Raw genomic sequence first — 19965 nt, forward strand, 5'->3', positions numbered from 1 at the left:
CTACAACAGAAGCCAATTTCCCTTACTGTCATTCCATAAAAATCAAGACTATCCTGTTAGGACCCTTTTATATTTAAGCATGTAGGCACCCTACAGTTGCCTCTAAATAAATATTTTTTACCTTAATGTTTTTTAAAATTAATTTTTCCTTTCAGATCTCATTTTCTGGCTTTAAAAAAAAATTCTCTATTATATCCATTAAAAAGAGAGATGGAGTCTTCTCCCTATGTTGCCCAGGCTGGTCTTGAACTCCTGGGCTCAAGTGATTCTCCCACCTTGGCGTCTCAAAATGCTATAGGATTATAGGTGTAAGCCATTGCGCCCAGTCATTATCTGGCTTTTTAATCATTACTGTGGTCCTTTCCCAAACTTATTCCAAAATATGTGCTGAAATATAAGAATTTTAGAAGTGGAGGGGAAATCAGGGTGTAACTACTGCATAAGCTGATAAAAATATACCCTAAATGTTCCTACATTCTGCACCAAGATTTATAACTTTTTTAGTCCCAAAAGTCTCTAACAGGGCAAGAAATATCTAGAGTAGTGATTTTCAACGAGGGGCAATTTTGTCTCCCAGGGAACGTTCGGCAATATCTGGAGATATTTTGAATCATCACATTTGGTGGGGGAGTGTGCTACTGGTACGTAGTGGAAAGAAGCCAGGGACGCTGCTAAGTATCCTACAACGCACAGGACACCCCTCACAACAGAGTCACCTGGCTCAAAACGTCGACAGTGCCAAGGGTTGAGAAATCTCGACTTAGGGCAACATGGTAGAGGAAAATTTAAAGAACAAACATAGGCCAAGGAAAAAAGGAAAGAAAACACTGAGTGAAAAGTAGTAAAGGAGAGAAAGATGAAAAAACGAGAACTATAAAAGATAAACAGGCCGGGCGCGGTGGCTCATGCCTGTAATCCCAGCACTCTGGGAGGCTGAGGCAGGCAGATCACGAGGTCAGGAGATCGAGACCATCCTGGCTAACACGGTGAAACCCCATCTCTACTGAAGATACCAAAAAAAAAAAAAAAAATTAGCCGGGTGTGGTGGTGGGCGCCTGTAGTCCCAGCTACGCTGGAGGCTGAGGCAGGAGAATGGTGTAAACCCGGGAGGCGGAGCCTGCAGTGAGCCGAGATCACACCAATGCACTTCAGCCTGGGCGACAGAGCGAGACTCCATCTCAAAAAAAAAAAAAAAAAGAAGATAAATAAGCCAGTTGTCGTGGTGGAGCATGTAGTCCCAGTGACACGGGAGGCTGAGCCAGGAGTTCAAGGCTATAGTGTGGTATGATCATGTCTGTGAATAGCCATGGCACTACAGCCGGGTAACACACACAGGCTCTCTCTCTCTCAAAAAAAAAAAAAAAGAATAAATAAAAAGCAGGAGTACCATCAACTGTTACTTTAAGAGTAGCACAAAGGTATTTCCTACTCTGATGTGTTATTTTTAAGATGATTCCGATATCATCTTAAAAATGTAAGTAACTTCCACCTTGTAACTACAGCCTTACATTACTCACTAGTGACTGTCTTGGGTCTACAGTAACCTACTAGAATACTATATGTTTCTCTGCAGTGCTTGGCAATCCATCCGTTTTTTATAATTCATTCATTTATACAACAAATACTACATGCCAGGCTCTAGGAATACAACAGTGAGGCAAAAACTGCCAGAGTGGAACTTGAACTGGTGGCAGTGGCAGGACAGCGGAGTTGGGAGGCAGGAGATGGGACCAGTGATGCATCTAGTTTACTTTGCCTAAGTGAATATCTCCACCTGTTATGTCTACAGACAGAGATCCATCTACTAGTACCTTTTCCAATTTTCCCAAGTCATTTTGAAATCCGAACTATGCTTGCAATGACCATCACTATCAATCTTACCCAGGTCGATACTGAATGAATATGTAATAAGCACACTTTCTAGTCCACTGCCCGTGGAGCAGTTTCTTCCAGTGGAACCAAGCCTTTCCACTTCTCAAAAAAGTTACCTACAACAGTATGTGGAAAGTGACATAGCCCCTACCTCCACTAAGAGAGCCTTCTAGGCTGGGAGCGGTGGCTCACGCCTGTAATCCCAGCACTTTAGGAGGCCGACGCAGGTGGATCACATGAGGTCAGGAGTTCAAGACCAGCCTGGTCAATATGGTGAAACCCCACCTCTACTAAAAAGGCAAAAATTAGCTGGGCGTGGCGGTGCACGCCTGTAATCCCAGCTACTCGGCGGGCTGAGGCAGGAGAATCACTTGAACCCAGAGGGCAGAGGTTGCAGTGAGCTGAGATCACTCCACTGCACTCCAGCCTGAGCAACAGAGCAAGTCTCTGTCTCAAAAAAAAAAAAAAAAGAAAGTCTTCTAGAGAATTACAGATAAACTTACGAAGTTATGACGGGAAGTGAAAGGGAAACACTGACAATAACTGGGGTATCTATAATTCAAAACAAATCACCCCAAAGGGCAGCTCATAATACAACTTCCAACTCAGAAAATATTAGAATCCAGTAGAAGACTGGTCTAGCGGAAGACGGGTCGAAGGGAAGACTGGTCTGGGGGCACTGCCACCTACTCCGCTCCTCACTCTCCTACACTCAGGGAGATCCTGTACTAAAGAGGCTCCAGGCATCCATCTGCTCTGGTGTGTAGGCATTATGTTGGGCGTAGGATCACTAGTTTTACACAGTGAGGAAGAACTCGGATCCACCCAAGGAATAAAGGAATACTCAAAACTCGATCTGTCTCCAGGAATTTAAGCAGTCAAGTGTTGGTTTTGCACATACCACCTTCCCTGAGATGTCTATGGAAATCCATGGTGAATGATGAAACTGTAAGAGGCTTGGTATTTAATGAGATCAGCAATATGGCACAGGAAACTGAGCACAGGAGGAAAGGATATGGGTCAGAAGGACATAGAGCGAAAATGTTACTCTTATTTTTGATGGAAAATTAGTGGACAGTATTCTTCCCAAAGAGGACCCCCTGACAGCTGTACCCAGGGATTTAGCACGACTGCCTTGAGGCATTCACTGGAGACTGAGCTGGAAGGCAGAGGCAAGAGAAACCCAGAGGGACTGGGGTGGGGGCTGGGACAAGATTGTATTTAAAGAAGGGTTTTAGTAAAGGTAGAGAAAGAAGAAACAAGAGAGATAGAGAGTAATATTTCCCAAATTTCATGAGCACAGTAGGACAGAAGATGAAGGGAAGAGAAGAGAAGGTGGAGGCCTCTAAGAATTCACACCCTGTGCCCTCAGTTACAAACACAGTCCAGTTGCTAACAATATTAAATTCCAAAATGACTTGTAATGTAGGAAAATAAAATAAACATCCTGCACACTTACCCAATCCGGGTAAACAGCTTCCCATGGGCATGGAGAAAACTGAGGATGAACCTTTTGTTCAGCTGCATGGGAAAAAGGGAGAGGAGAAAACAATTAAACTTTCCCCAGTTTCCTGTTACTGAACAGAGTCCCCAGTGACACAATAACCTGGCCAGGGTCTAAGGGGTGGGCACTAGGGATGGGAACCAAATGGACATGCCCAAACTCTCACAGACCCAGGGCACATGCCCAACAGCTGCCGCTCAGCTGAGCCAAGATGACAGCAGGCTCAGTGAGCAGACAGCACCCTCTGCCGGCAGTGGCACCTGTGTGCAGGGGATGAGGTGGTGAATCTGAATAAGCAGGATGTAAAGAAAGATGCCCACAGCTCTCTGAGGATCTAGGAGCCACCCTGGCTCCATAATCATGGAAATGAAACTCTTACAGGAGCGAGGATACTAGTGAAGTCCCTGGTTCTATTTGAGTTATTTTTCTACCTTCTTAGCTAGGAAAGCAGGACTCTTTTTTGATAACCAAGAGCAAGGTAACCCACCACTAACTCATCAAATTGTACTTCGCCAGCTTTAAAAACTAGAGTTCATGTTCTATGTCTGGAGCTGCAAATTCAAGTGTCTGCAGGGCTAAGCATGAAGTATGCTGATGGAGACAGTAGCAACCTATGACTATTCCACCCCAGTTTTAGCCAAATCCTCTATGTGGGCCCAAGCTGGAAACTGCAATCTGGGTTGTTTTTTTGGTTTTTTTTTTTTTTTTTTTTTTTTTTTTGAGACGGAGTCTTGCTCTGTCGCCCAGGCTGGAGTGCAGTGGCGCGATCTCGGCTCACTGCAGGCTCCGCCTCCCAGGTTCACGCCATTCTCCTGCCTCAGCCTCCCGAGTAGCTGGGACTACAGGCGCCCGCCACCACGCCCGGCTAGTTTTTTTGGTATTTTTTAGTAGAGACGGGGTTTCACCGTGTTAGCCAGGATGGTCTCGATCTCCTGACCTCGTGATCCGCCCGTCTCGGCCTCCCAAAGTGCTGGGATTACAGGCTTGAGCCACCGCACCTGGCCTGTTTTTGTTTTTAGAGACAGAATCTCGCTCTGTCGCCCAGGCTGGAGTGCAGTGGTATGATTTCAGCTCACTGCAACCTCCACCTCCCAGTTCAAGTGATTCTCGTGCCTCAGCCACCCGAGTAGCTGGGATTACAGGCGTGCACCCCCACAACCAGCTAATTTTTGCATTTTTAGAAGAGACAGGGTTTTGCCATGTCGGCCAGGCTGGTCTCCAACTCCTGGCCTCAAGGGATCCACCTGCCTTGGCCTCCCAAAGTACTGGGATTACAGGTGTGAGCCACTGCACCCAGCTTGTTTTGTTGTTTTGAGACAGGGTCTCACTCTGTCGCCCAGGCTGGAGTACAGTGGTGTGATCACAGCTCACTGCAACCTCTACCTCCTGGGCTCAAGCAATCCTCCTGCCTCAGCCTATTGAGTAGCTGGGACTACAGGTAGTGTCACCACACCTGGCTAATTTTTAATTTTTTGTAGACTGGAGTTCTCACTATGTTGCCCGGACTGGTCTCAAAATCGTGGGCTCAAGCAATCCTCCTGCCTCAGCCTCCCAAAGTGCTGGGATCACAGAGGTGTGAGTCACTGCACCTGACTGAATCTGGATTTTTATGTGAAATCCTCTGGCTTTTACATGTTGGCTACTAATGAAAATAATATAAGCATTAAAGAAGCCAAAAAACACATTTGCCAGATACATCTGGCCCATGAGCCCCCAATTTACAATCGTGGTTCAAGGTTCTAGAAAATCTACTTCCGGCCGGGCGTGGTGGCTCAAGCCTGTAATCCCAGCACTTTGGGAGGCCGAGACAGGTGGATCACGAGGTCAGGAGATCGAGACCATCCTGGCTAACACGGTGAAACCCCGTCTCTACTAAAAAATACAAAAAACTAGCCGAGCGAGGTGGCGGGCGCCTGTAGTCCCAGCTACTCGGGAGGCTGGGGCAGGAGAATGGCGTGAACCCGGGAGGCGGAGCTTGCAGTGAGCTGAGATCCGGCCACTGCACTCCAGCCTGGGCAACAGAGTGAGACTCCATCTCAAAAAAAAAAAAAAAAGAAAATCTACTTCCATCAAAACCAAAAGATTTCTCAGCAAAACAAGGGAAGGAAACAAATTTCAATTCAAATGCAAAGAAAGCAGAGACAATCGAAAAACTAAACCTCCTTGTCATCTTCCCTGGTCTCCTAGAAGCAATATCTTCAGGGCTCTGTAGCCAGCCAGGAAGAGAAGTGAAGAATCTTGACCCCAGGATCCCAGTGGTCAGGGCAAGGAGTCCAGTATCCCTGGGCAGTCTGCCCCAAAAGGAAAAACTCCCTGTTTACTCCTCTTGCAAAACAGAACACCAACCAAGCTATGGCAGTTCCATCTATTTCATACGGAAGCCAAGTGTGGAAAAGGGGTACATTCCCACTTTACCAATGACCAACATCAAACTCTGCATAGAATGTTCACTCTATTTTTGCTTTAAATGAGTTACACTTAATCGGTAATACTAGCTTAACATTGATTTATAGATAAAAAGCTCAGAATATTTCACTGAAGATAACCTGTCTATACAGCAAGGTGAGTCAGGGCCAGGGACACTGGGCTCTATCAACAGAATGGAAGAGACCAGGTGCAGGGCTCAGGCCTGGAATCCCAGCACTTTGGGAGGCCATGGCAGGTGGATCAATTGAGGTCAGGAGTTTGAGACCAGCCTGGCCAAGATGGTGAAACCCCGTCTCTACTAAAAATACAAAAATTAGCTGAGTGTGGTGGCAGGAGCCTGGGAGACAGAGTGAGACTCCATCTCAAAAAAAACAAAAAAAACAAAAAAAACAAAAGATACTAAATACCATCATTCAAGCCTAAATACCATCATTCAAGCCTAATATTCATTCAAGCCTAAATACCATCCCCCAAGCCAACTGAGAAATTTAAGCAACTTTACATTAGTAAATGGCAGAGTTAAAACTTGAATCCAAGTCTTCAGATTCCAAATCCAGTTTTCTTTCTCTTATCCTACACCTATCTCAGGAAAAGAACTGGTGAGCTGATTCAATGAAGGGCTAACGAGGGAATAAGAGCAACTAAAAAGCCGTTCAAGTTTTGCTTTTAAGTTTTCCTTCCTGATTAGGTAGGAAACTCATACTGTTTGAACTACAGCACCGCCTGGACTAACATGAGAGCCCCAAGAGGTTTGGAACATCTGTGCTTCTAGTGTACTTCACCAAGATCCTTCCCTTAGTGGAGGAGATGAAGCCCACCTAATTACCTGAATCCATACTTGCCACTACCATATTTTAACTGCAAAAAGTCAATTTCAATGCATTACTTTTCAACTAGTGGGAGTGAAGAAAATCTCAGATAACTTTTTCAAACTATACACACATTCTCCCTAACCTTAGTTAATGAGAACCACTGCTTTACTTTTAGCCTGAACATCACTGCTAAACGTACTTTCTCTTTGTTGTCATCAATAACACTTCAATTAGGAAAGGAGCTAAAAATGCAGATACATCCTAGAAGATGTATGACATGAGGGAGCGAATTTGTTACATATTGATCAAATCGGACCTAAACAACATTTACAAGAGACAATATGAAGTCAACTAGCACTGAGGCAGATACTTTGGAGAACTCTTAACTGACACCAAATCCACAGTCACAAAAGCCTTAGTCTGAGCTTCCTTCCTCCTTCCTCTCTAACACATCACCATGGACTGACTTCCATTTCTACAGCTATTTAATTTTTATTATTTATTTTAGAGACAGTGTCCCACTCTGTCACCCCGCATGGAGTGCAGTGGCAACATCACGGGTCACTGCAGCCTCTGACTCCTGGGCTAAAGCAATCTCTCGCCTTCGCCTCCCCAAAGTGCTAAGATTACAAGCACATACCCATGCACAGGGTTAATTTATTTTTATTTTTTGTAGAGATAGGGTTCTCACTTTGTTGCCCAGGCTGGTCTCAAACTCCTGGCTTTAAGCAATCCTCCAGCCGTGGCTTCCCAAAGTGCTCAGATTACAGGCGTGAGCCACCTTGCCTGGTAGACTTTTTTATTTTTAACAATACATCTAGATGGTTCTCGCTCAGATGGAAAATAGGTGTTACTTCTCAAATTGTGAGGCTTTACCTGCGTTCACATTTTCCTTACATATTTATGGACTGTTCACTGAAACAGAAATGCTCCTTGGGTGTATCCCTGAGAGGCAGTGTTAGCATTACTAAGGGTCTTCTGTCTCCTTAGTTCAAGTCCAAAACAAATTCACTGTGGACTCCTGCGCTCAACCCAAAGAGACACTAATGGCAGCAGATGGATGGGTAGGTCTCTGGACACACAGTAAAGTCTGTCCTGTCATTAACTGTGGGATTGTCAGTAAAATATTTTGGATTGTTCCTGGACTGTAAAATGGAATTTCTACCACTGACATTACCTAACTCAGAACTAAAAGGATGAAATGAAATAATATAAATTAAAGAAGTCTGAGGAGTAGATGTTTTACACAAGCCTCGAAAAGTATCCCTCACAATTGTGTCTAAGGGCTTGGTGCCTGTGGAGCAAGGAAGGAGAGAAAAGCTGCTCAGAGACAACAACGCAAGAGGAGGGGATTCTGAAACAGGCCCAACTTCAGTTCCGAAAGAATGGTTCCTGCTTTTACAGAGTTGTGTGAAAAACGGAAGTTCTGAAAAGTGAATCATTTTAAGGATAGTAAGGGTAGTCAGTATTAAAGGAATTCCAAAGTGCATTTTAAAGTAATTTTGAGGGGCATAAATTATTATTCTCTTATCTGCATGGAATGTTTCTATTTTTATATACTTTTTTTTTTGAGACAGGGTCTCGCTCTGTCACCCAGACTGGAGTACAGTGGCACAATCAAGGCTTACTGTGGTCTAGACCTCCTGGGCTCAAGCAATCCTCCCGCCTCAGCCTTCTGAGTAGATGGGACTACAGGCGCACACAATCACGCCTGGCTAGTTTTTTATTTTTTGTAGAAACGGGGTCTCACTATATTGCCCAGGCTGGTCTCAAACTCTTGGGCTCAAGCGATCCTCTGCCTCACCCTCCTAAAGTAGTGGGATTACAGACATGAGTCACTGGTCCTGGCCCCATATATTTTTTAAAAAACAAAACTTGGTTGCATTTTAGAAAAGGGATCTATCCTCTTAGATATGAGACAACATAGGTGGAGACCAAATTTCATGAGTACCTGTTAGTCAAATGGCCAGGACTTTCATAGCATTCAATCAAAGCCCACTTATCAGTCTCTCTCAAGCACTGAGATCACAAGGCGGAGGAGGATGTGGGCGCACTGGTAATGTTGTTCACACGTCATCCTCATCCCCGCGTTCCTATGCTGGGTACAGGAGCAAACGAACAAGACAGGGTCTCTACTGCCAAGGAGCTTATAGTCCAAGAACAAGGATAAATAACATACAACTTGCCCGCTGGCCATTTATGCTCCCACACCTGAGACAAGGCCTGTGAAGGTTCCAGGAGGCACTGTGTTTCCTTACCGTCATTTTTCCTGTCACAGAGATGAGATGAGAATTAAAAAAAAAAAAAAAAAAAAAAAAGAGGGAAGGGGGGCCTGGTACATGAAATGTGGAAGCCTATCAGTAATGTGGTAATCATTCAGTAGAGACAGAAGAGGTTCATTCTTAGCACTTTCAGCATTCCTCTTTCCAGGATATATAGATTTTAAAAAAGTAAATAAAAAGTATGGGAAAACCAAATAGCATGACTCAAAGGCCTTGTAGGAAGATAAAGCAAATCAATCCTTAAGTCCCTTACTTGGACCAAAGAGCCACGCTGAGGCTGAGGTAGAATCGGGATGGCAACAGTTCTTCACCCTTTACTTCCTCCACTCCAGAACTGTTCAGGGCTGGATGACAGCTCAATTAGCTTCAATTAAACACAAGTTCCTATACAGATGTCCCACTTAAGATGGCTAGATCTGAGACATGTGAATTTAAGTGTAAAATGTGCCTTTTAAAACTACCTCTTCCAACTAATGCACCCCTTGAAACAATGGCTCTTAACTTTGCACTGCAGTTTAGTGCTGCCTCTTATATTAAAGCAATTCGTTACTTCATTCTCTCTCCTAGTTAAAGCCAGCCGACTGAGGGAAATTGAGCTAAATCAGCAGTCAGCTCCAGAAAACACAGCCAGCCAGCCAGCCAGCAGAGGGACAGCCGAGCTCAGAGTACCTGGCTGGCTCTCAGAACGGAAACTGGCACCAGACATAAAGAAAAGAAGGGGCCGGGAACAGTGGCTCACACCTGTAATCCCAGCACTTTGGGAGGCCGAGGCGGGCGGATCACCTGAGGTCGGGAGTTCGAGACCAGCCTGACCAACTAGGAGAAACTCCATCTCTACTAAAAATACAAAATTAGCCAGACGTGATGGCTCATGCCTGTAATCCCAGCTACTCGGGAGGTTGAGGCAGGAGAATCGCTTGAACCCACGAGGCGGAGGTTGCGGTGAGCCGAGCTCACACCATTGCACTCCAGCCTGGGCAACAAGAGCGCAACTCCGTCTCAGAAAAAAAAAAAAAAAAAAAAAAAGACAAACAGACAGAAAAAAAAAGAAAGGAGGCCAGGCACGGTGGCTCACGCCTGTACTCCCAGCACTTTGGGAGGCTGAGGTGGGTAGATCACGAGGTCAAGAGATAGAGACCATGCTGTAAAACAGTGAAACCCCATCTCTACTAAAAACACTAAAACTAGCTGGGTGTGCCTATAGTCCCAGCTACTCAGGAGGCTGAGGCAGGAGAATCACTTGAACCTGGGAGGTGGAGACTGCAGTGAGCCGAGATGGTGCCACTGCACTCCAGCCTGGCGACAGAGCAAGACTCCGTCTCAAAAAAAAAAAAAGAAAAGAAAAGAAAAGAAAAGAAGGAGCCACAAATATGTTCGTCTTTTGTATTTATTGCTCATGTGTTTACTAGGGGGAAGGAATATGACAGAGACTGCTGATCTTAAGAGTTGAAGACCTGGGTTCAAATTTTGGTCATGCCATTTATTTGCTGTTAATTATCACCAAGTCACATCAATTTTCTAGGGCTGTTTCTTCAACAGTTAAATGAGTGAGATCAGTACTGCTAATTCCATAATCCTCAGTGTATGTCTATCACCGGAACAGCTTTTATAAAAAATACAGATTTCCCGCTCCTACAGAATCAGAATCCTCAGGGACGAGAGAGGGGCACTTTGAACCAACATTTTTAAAGGTCTCCAGGTCACTGTGAAAGATCGCCAGATTTGGAAGCCACTGGGCTACATCAGACGCTGGCAAACTATGGCCACGGGTCAAATGTAGCCTGCCACCTGTTTTTGTACAGCCCGTGAGCTAAGAATGGTTTTTACATTTTTTAATGATTGAAAAAAAAAGAATATTTCATGACATGAAAATTACATGAAATATAAATTTCAGTTTCCATAAATAAAATTCTGTTGAAACACAGCCACACTCATTTGTTTACACATTGTCAGTGGCTGCTTTCCCCCTACAAAGGCAGAGCTGAGTAGCTGCAGCAGAGGGCACATGGCCCACAAAGCCTTTTTTTTTTTTTTTTTTTTTTTTTTGAGATGGAGTCTCGCTCTGTTGCCCAGGCTGGAGTGCAGTGGCGCGATCTCGGCTCACTGCAAGCTCCGCCTCCCGGATTCACACCATTCTCCTGCCTCAGCCTCCTGAGTAGCTGGGACTACAGGCGCCCACCACCATGCCCGGCTAATTTTTTGTATTTATTTTTAGTAGAGATGGGGTTTCACTGTGTTGGCCAGGATGGTCTTGATCTCCTGACCTCATGATCCGCCTGCCTTGGTCTCCCAAAGTAGCCTAAAATATTTACTATCCAGATCGTTACAGAAAAAAAAAAGGCTGCTGATACCTGGGCTAAATAATCTACAACCCTGGTGTCTCAAAAGATGTTTCTCCCTGCACAGCACCTCAGAGCTACCACACACATGAACTGGAAACAGTCATGATTCTCAAGAGCTAAGAGGGGAAGATGGGTAGCGATGAAGAGTATGGTTTTAAAGGAACCCCCCCACACACACCAGAATATTCGCATATCCACCCACCTCTCACCACCACAGGAGAAGCACCAATTTTCAGTATTTCTTCCAATGCTAAGAGCCCACAATGCATAATTCTAAGTAAATACAACTTTTCTTGCCAGCTTCTGTGTAAGCACCATTCCATTCTATGATAGCACAAGTGACACCAAATGCAACAAGACTCCTGCTCTCACACAGTCACACACTCCAAAGGCTACAGGGAAATATACATGGGGCTCTCCAGGTTTCCACCTGCAGGGTAGAAACAGAACACACCCAAGCCCAACAGACACTTCACTTAGGCCAGAGGGCTCCTGGACATTTCCCAAAACATCCCCATCAAAGGAAAGTGCCAGATTAATATTTATGAATCCCTATGCTGTGGTGTGACAATCTGTAACAACCAACTCAAATGTGCCACCAGCTTAACATCTCCAGGTACACAGAAAAAGAGAAAGAAAGTTCAGCCAAAGGGCAACACTGTTGCTCTGACTGGGTTACTTTCTGAATGACTCTTCTTTCTGACTCATCTCTCTCATGCCTGGGAACTCTCATGCCCATCCACCCAAATAGTAGGGGAGCTGGGACACGCTGTGTCTGCACTCCAGGAAGTGAGAGAGAAGAGGAAACGGCTGAAGCTCCCACTGCGTGATCAGGTGGACAACCAGATAAGAGTTTTCCAAGAGCACACACACAAGCTCAAACCCATCTTTTTTTGTTGTTGTTGAGACAGAGTCTTGCTCTGTGGCCCAGGCTGGAGTGCACTGGCACGATCCCAGCTCACTGCAACCTCCGCCTCTGGGGTTCAAGCAACAATCGTGCCTCAGCTTCCCAAGCAGCTAGGACTACAGGTGCGCGCCACCACGCCCTGCTAATTTTTGTATTTTTAGTAGAGACGGGGTTTTGCCATGTTGTCCAGGCTGGTCTTGAACTTCTGGCCTCAAGTGATCCACCCATTTCGGGCTCCCAAAGTGCTGGGATTACAAGCGTGAGCCACTGTGTTCAGCCATCAAACCCATCTTATAAACGAACGGGTTGACAGAGCGTAAGAGGGATGGTGAAGACTTCCTCACACAGGGACCCGTACATTTATTCATTCAACAAAAACCTACTGGGCACACTTTACGTACAAAGCACAGTGCACAAGCTGTGAACAAGGCAGAGATAATCCTTGCTTTGTGGGTAACACAGACAGTTACGACGTGCCATGGCTGGGGAAGGCTAGGATGCTGTGGAAATACACAGAAGCAACATCCGAGATATCCTCTCAGAGGAAAAGACCTTTGAGTTGAAAACGGAGGGCTGAAGAAACAGTTGGTTTTGGAGAGGAGAGGGAGTCATGTCCTGATGTGTGTTAAGCAAAGGGAACAGCATGTATAATGTTCTCAAAAGTGGTACATGGTAGACTGGCGTGGCTAAATGACTGATTCTGTCAGAGAAAGTCCGGAGGAGGAGGCAGGGCGCATCAGACATGTCCTTGTTAAAGAACGGGATCTTCGGTAAAGCCACGGAAGGGTTTTCAGCAGGGAACTGACGTGAGCAAACCTGTATTTGTAAAGGTTGTTCTGGATGTTTAGAAAACTTAGGGTTTTGGCTGGGCTCGGTGGCTCACGCCTGTGATCCCAGCACTTTGGGAGGCCAAGGCAGGCAGATCACAAAGTCAAGAGCTCGAGACCAGCCTGACCAAAATGGCGAAACCCCATCTCTACAAAAAATACAAAAATTAGCCAGGTGTGGTGGCGGGCACCTGTAGTCCCAGCTACTCGGGAGGCTGAGGTAGAAGAATTGCTTGAACCCGGGAGGCAGAAGTTGCAGTGAGCCGAGATCGCGCCACTGCACTCCAGCCTGGCGACAGAGCAAGACTCCATTTCAAAAAAACAAAAACAAAACAAAACAAACAAAATATATACATATACATATATATATATATGGTCAAATCTTCTATAGCATCTTCTGTGTGCAGCACACTATTCTAAGCACTTTACGTCTGTTAACCTTACAACAATTCTGTGAGGATTAGTACTACTATCATTTCCTTATAGAAAACAGCACACAGGTTAACTGACTTGCCCAGAGACTGAGCTCTTTTATTTTTCGCCTTTTAAAAAAGGCAACCTTGGCTGGGTGCAGTGACTCACGCCTGTAATCCCAGCACTCTGGGTGGCCGAGGTGGGCAGATCAACAGAGGTCAGGAGTTCGAGACCAGCCTGGCCAACACGGTGAAGGCCCATCTCTACTAAAAATACAAAAAAATTAGCTGGATGTTGTGACACATGCCTGTAATCCCAGCTACTGGGGAGACTGAGGCAGGAGAATCGTTTGAACTGGGAAACGGAGGTTGCAGTGAGCCAAGACGGCACCACTGCACTCCAGGCTGGGCAACAGAGTAAGACTCTGTCTGAAAAAAACAAAAACAAAAACAAAGGCAACCTCACTTGAGTCTAGGAATTTAAGACCAGCCTGGGCAACACAGGGAGACCTTGTTTCTACAAAAAAATAATTAGCTGGGTGTGGTGATGCACACCTGTGGTCCCAGCTACTCCAGGGGCTGAGATGGGAGGACTGCTTGAGCCCAGGAGGTGAAGGGTGAAGTGAGCTGTGATCACGCCATTGCACTCCCAGCCTCAGTGACAGAGCAAGACCCTAACTCAACAACAACAACAAAAAAAGGAACCAGCACGGTAGCTCACACCTGTAATTCCAGCACGTTGGGAGGCTGAGATGGGCAGATCACCTAAGGTCAGGAGTTTAAGACCAGCCTGGCCAACACTGTGAAACCCCGTTTCTACTAAAAATACAAAAATGAGCAGGGCATGGTGACATGCACCTGTAATCCCAGCTAGTTGGGAGGCTGAGGTGGGAGAATTGCTTGAACCTGGGAGGCAGAAGTTGCACTGAGCAGAGACCACACCACTGCACTCCAGCCTGAGCAACAGAGCAAGACTCCATCTCAAAAACAAACAAAAGGCAACTTTTTTAGCAGAACCAAGACAGACACTGAAGATGTTTACACAAAGACCAAAAGCAAAAGCCCCACGCAAAACCCACCACTGGTTTCAGCTGTCTTTCACCGAGAGACCACCAGGCCAAACCAACAGGGAAGTCTTGGAGATTACGGGAAATAAATACTTCCAGTCCAGACAATACCATGCAAGTTGGCAGAAGCATGTAACAACATGCACCCTCAAATAATGTCAGTAAGAAGAGAGAAAACAGAAAATTGTAAAACTGAACAGGTTTATTCTTCACGGCAATAAAGCAACAGGAGCCTGATGAATAAGCAAAGAGTACTTCAAGGACAGGCACAGTAGCTTATGCCTGTAAGGGGGTCACTTGGGCCCAGGAGTTTGACCAGCCTGGGCAACACAGTGAGACCTCATCTCTACAAAAAAATAAACAAAATTAGCCGGCTATGGTGGCAGGTGCCTGTAGTCCCAGTTACTCGGGAGGCTGAGGTGGGAGGATGACCTGAGCCCAGAAGGTTGAGGCTACAGTGAGCCGAGATCGTGCCACTGCACTCCAGCCTGGGTGACACAGCGAGACCCTGTCTCAAAAAAGAAAAAAAAAAAAGTTCAAGGAATATATGTGCATTCATACACTAATATTTCTGGACTGTGCACAGTCCAGAAAAATATCTGAAAATACAACCTCTCTCTACCTAACACAATACAGGAAAACCCCTGAATCTCTCAGGAAAGGGAGGAGCACGAACTAATCTAAGAACCCAAAGGAGAACGAAGCTTCAGTTTAAGATAGATGTGGTCACAAAGACGGTTTCACAAACCACTCTGCTGTGGGCACCATAAAGCAAATAACCAGCACACAGGGAGCTCTGGCTACCTTGTGCGAGCTTCGGATTTAAGCAAGGCACCAAATAAGGGAAGGATTCTGGCGCATCAACTCCCAGGAAAAGTGTTTCAAGTTAAAAATGGCCATTCAGGTTTGGATGTGAACGTCTGTATCTGCTCTTTATCAACAGAGGCAACTCGACCTCCCTGGCAGCTAGCAGCAGAAAAAGAAGAAAACTGTGAGAATACAAATGGATGACACAAAGACAACAACATGGCCTGCTACAGTCTGACATTCGCCTTGACACGAAAAGCAAGGCTAGAAACACGGCAGTGCAAAACTTCTGGGATTCCACATCTGAGCCGAACCAAGCATGTCCAGGAGTAGGCAGGCCGTGACGTCACCTTCCCCTGCAACAGCCAGATGGTTCGAGATGAAGGCTGTAAACCACAGCACTGTTGGTGAGACTCAGTTTCACTGCGACCGGAGGCAAGGCCTGCTTCCAGCTGGTTTTTTTGTCAATCAAATCTTTTCTGTGCTGGTTCCCAGACCCAAACTCTGTAGTTCAAAAATCAAAGCAAACACCTTCAAACCTTTTATCTGTGATCCAATTCTTTATCTTCCAAATTCTCTCTTTGTTCTCTGTCTCTCAACAATGAAAATCAATCTTAACAAGAATCCAGAAAGCAAGGAAAACATGGGCATTAACTTCTTCCTAATTTATTTAAAATGCTCTGTTACAGCTATCATTAAATGTATAGAAAAAAAATTGAGTTTAGAGTTACAAGGGAAGAGGCCGGGTGTGATGGCTCATGCTTGTAATCCCTGCACTTTGGGAGGCCGAGGTGGGTGGATCACCTGAGGTCAGGAGTTCGAGATCAGCCTGGCCAAAAATGGCAAAACCCCATCTCTACCAAAAATACAAAAATTAGCCAGGCGTGGTGGTGGGCGCCTGTAATCCCAGCTACTCGGGAGGCTGAGGCAGGAGAATCACCTGAACCTGGGAGGCAGAGGTTGCAGTGAGACGAGATCATGCCATTGCACTCCAGCCTGGGCGACAGGGCGAGACTCCGTCTCAAAAATAAATTTAAGGCCGGGCGCGGTGGCTCAAGCCTGTAATCCCAGCACTTTGGGAGGCCGAGACGGGCGGATCACGAGGTCACAAGATCAAGACCATCCTAGCTAACATGGTGAAACCCCGTCTCTACTAAAAAAAATACAAAAAACTAGCCGGGTGAGGTGGCGGGCGCCTGTAGTCCCAGCTACTCCGGAGGCTGAGGCAGGAGAATGGCGTGAACCCGGGAGGCGGAGCTTGCAGTGAGCTGAGATCCGGCCACTGCACTCCAGCCTGGGTGACAGAGCAAGACTCCGTCTCAAAAAAAAATTAAAAAAAATAAAAAAAATAAATTTAAGGGGGGAAAAAAAAGGAAGAGAAGAATGACAGTGATACAAGTAAAAAACTGCTGGTTATACAAGTATGCTTACATTGTCACAATTTATCACTTGTATGGCTTTGTTATGTGCACTTTTCTGTGAATATATATTTTTCTAAGATTTATTTTTAATTCTGTGATAATTTTTTAAATTGCCACAACTTTTTCTACTATTCCACAAAAAGCGTTTGTTTCACAGCCAATAAATACCCTTTGCCCCATATGTCCTAATCCCACCATTATTCTAACTCTGAGGCAGCAGACATGCGATGACTGGTGCTATAATAAACAAGTTTCTGCTCCCACTCGGTGGACAAAGCAGACGCGTTGATGGTGTACGCTATATCCCCATTGTACGGATGTAGAGACAAGGACAGAGATTAAGAAATCTTGCAAACAAAAAGAAATTCAGGAATGCAATCCATAATATCTCACTCCTGGTCTGCAGTGACCACAAGTGACAGCTTCCTAGGAGCACCAAGGGCATCTATTAGTGCCTTATTCAACCTTTTGACATATATCACTTGCAAGTATTTCAAAAGTCTTAGAGTTGTATAGATCTGTCCAGAAGTCTAAAGGAAAACCTGCCAAAGAAATTCCTCAGAAGAGAATGTCAAATGTGTTAACATAGTTTGCTTGACAAATTAGGACCTAGCATCTCAGAGATTTGTGGCACAAGTAAACTCAAAATCTCATTAGCGAGAATAAGGTTTTAGCATCTTTATCAAGAAAAAACATCCCAGAAAAATGTAAACCCATACCAAGTATTATTGCAATTCCTCTTTCCCATACACACCAGGAGCTGCAGTCCTACTGTGTGTGTGAAAGTCAAGAATAGGACTTAGTGCCAATGATTACAACACAAAGCATAACTTATTCCTAAGCCAAGCTGGGCTTGGCTCAGAAAGCTTCCCAGAATGATGGAAGGCATGACTTTAGAGTGAGTCAACCTTTGCTAATACATAAAATAAAGCAGAGAAAGAACTATTTGAAGGATTCACTTCTAAGCTTGAGCCAAATCAAAAGCTCAAATCAATTTACATTGTGATGAATCCTCAGTTCCAACTGAGTGATTAGACAGCATCAATGTGGACATCTATACCATGGCCCAAGACATTCTAATGATAGAATCTTGGCTGGGAGTCTCAGAAGCAACCATTCCTTGCGGTTTCGAACCATGCTATGTTTTTATCTATGTCGTTCCTTCTGCCAGAAAAGTCTGCTGACCACATCTACCTAAAACACTTCTTTGACCTTCAAAATTAAGTTCACAGATTACCTTTCTAGGTCATTCTACCTGTTCACCTGAGTTAATCTTTTACCTCGGTACAGTGTACATATTTCTATTATCACACTTATAACACTTTATTCCAAGTATTTATTTACATATCCTTTTTTCTTACTAGACTGTGTTTTTGAGGGAAGGACTGACATCACTTACCTTTCTATGTGCAGTACCTAGACTAACAATTACTATATAAAGGTGCTCCATGAATATTTATGGAAATGACCTGAATTGGGACAGGGAAAAACTTGATTTCCTCAGAGACTACTAGCTGGCCTCAGATGAGGTTTTACAGCAAAACAGGCAAGTGAAAAGAGAAAAATATCTATATAAAACTTTGAAGCCACTTATTTTAGGCAAGATACAAAGGTATACACTATACTGTAAGATAAAATAAATGAAAAACAAGAAAGAGGAGCCAAAGAGAAAAAGAGAAAGAGGCCACCAACAGTAAAGTCACGATCCCAGATGCACACCCTTTACACTTACGAAAGGAAGTTTGGCTACAACCTCTGGAACAATTAAAATAGAGAATTATTCTGGGTTAAAAATTCACAAATTTGTTATTATGAATAACAATCTACAAATGTGCATGAGGTTAAAGAAACCCATTTTCTACTAAGAGCAGAAATTTCTTCCATAGGCTTCCACAAAGACATCATGCAACACAAACAGCAATGCTTCTCTAGGTCTCTATTTTATTTATCTTCATACAGGCTGATGACACACTGAAGTACAAACCAGTAAAAGCAGTACTACTAGTACCCAATGTTACCTAGTTACGTAGCTCTCTGATGGTTCTAGGCATGAAGGATACGGAAAAAACAGTAGTAGGAGAGGTGCCTAGTGATTTCTATAATAAATGCTCAATAAATTTTGGATCAGAAGATGGAAGACAACTCAAAAAACCACTTAAGCTCTTAAAAATAAAAATGTGTGGTTAATACATTTTATAGGAACTCAAACATCAGAAAGACAGAGGGTACAGATAGTATTTTAAATTCTTTCTGGTCTAGAGAGTCTATACACTCACACTAGGGAGAATAAAAGAGCGCAGTTCGCTTCAATACTAAATATTTATGACTAAAGTGAAAGGCTTCCAAGAGGGGAAAAACCTGGAGTTTCCCCCTGGAGTCAAACAAACAGTCCACAGACTGGGGAAGGATCATGAGCCAAGAAAACAACGATTTCATATTCTCTCTCTTAGCTCAAATACATCACATCTAAGATGGTGAAAAGTGGGTAGAGATGAAATTCTGGAACCTTTAAGAGCAAAGAGGGATTTTACAGAATGATCAAACTATGGATACAGCTCCCCAAGAGAACAGTCAGAAACAAAAACCAATATAGGAAGTTGGTGAGAAAGGCAATGCAGGAAAAACAAAAAGGGTAGTGCAGCCTTCTTATGCCACTTAACAGGCAGTGTGTTACTATATAAAGAGAGCCGCTCCCACAGTAACATCACCTCACTATTCCTTCCTATAGCAGCTGCGGATTGACCAGGGATCCAAGGTACAGGTCTCATTCTTCTTTGGAAGGCTCTTCACAGACGACGAGCTGGATCCTAAGGGACGATTTATAGTACCCCTCACGTACACTCCAGTTGGCTGGAACTCAGCAGCTGATTGCTCCCTTGTCTAACTTGGTAAGGAGCCAAAAGACGACTTTTCTCAGTCAACTCTCCCAAGCTGGAAAAATCTCTAATGCCAGAGTTCTGGCTTAAGTCGGGATATCAGGTTATTCATGAGATGCCAAAACTACATCTTTACATTGGCTTTGAACAAGTCCCTCAAGTACACCATACAGATTCCCACAGAACTCAAAATCATCTGGATATTAAGGCCAAAGATGGCTACTCCATCTCTCACATGGAGAGGAATGTGCTTTTCACAACACCAGCAACATCAAAACAAACCTTTCATAAATCACAAATCAATCTCAATTCTTAAAATAGGTGTCAAACAACAAACACAACATTAAATGATTTCCTAGGCTAGACATGGTGACTCACAGCTATAATCTCAGCACTTTTGGGAGGCGG

The 19965-nt window shown here is 44.5% G+C and overlaps 1 protein-coding gene across 4 annotated transcripts in view; it reads right to left on the minus strand.

Annotated features, from left to right (window-relative positions):
- The window catches only part of LOC105474287 (SMG6 nonsense mediated mRNA decay factor), a 248234-nt gene that overhangs the window by 184791 nt on the left and 43478 nt on the right, over positions 1 to 19965 (minus strand). For all 4 annotated transcript variants that reach the window (XM_071082118.1, XM_071082117.1, XM_071082116.1 and 1 more), the window contains one exon: positions 3332 to 3393. In XM_071082118.1, coding sequence (XP_070938219.1) covers positions 3332 to 3393 — 62 coding nt within the window. The remainder of the gene's footprint in view (positions 1 to 3331; positions 3394 to 19965) is intronic.

Source organism: Macaca nemestrina, chromosome 17, assembly GCF_043159975.1.
Source record: "Macaca nemestrina isolate mMacNem1 chromosome 17, mMacNem.hap1, whole genome shotgun sequence".
Classification (NCBI taxonomy): domain Eukaryota; kingdom Metazoa; phylum Chordata; class Mammalia; order Primates; family Cercopithecidae; genus Macaca; species Macaca nemestrina.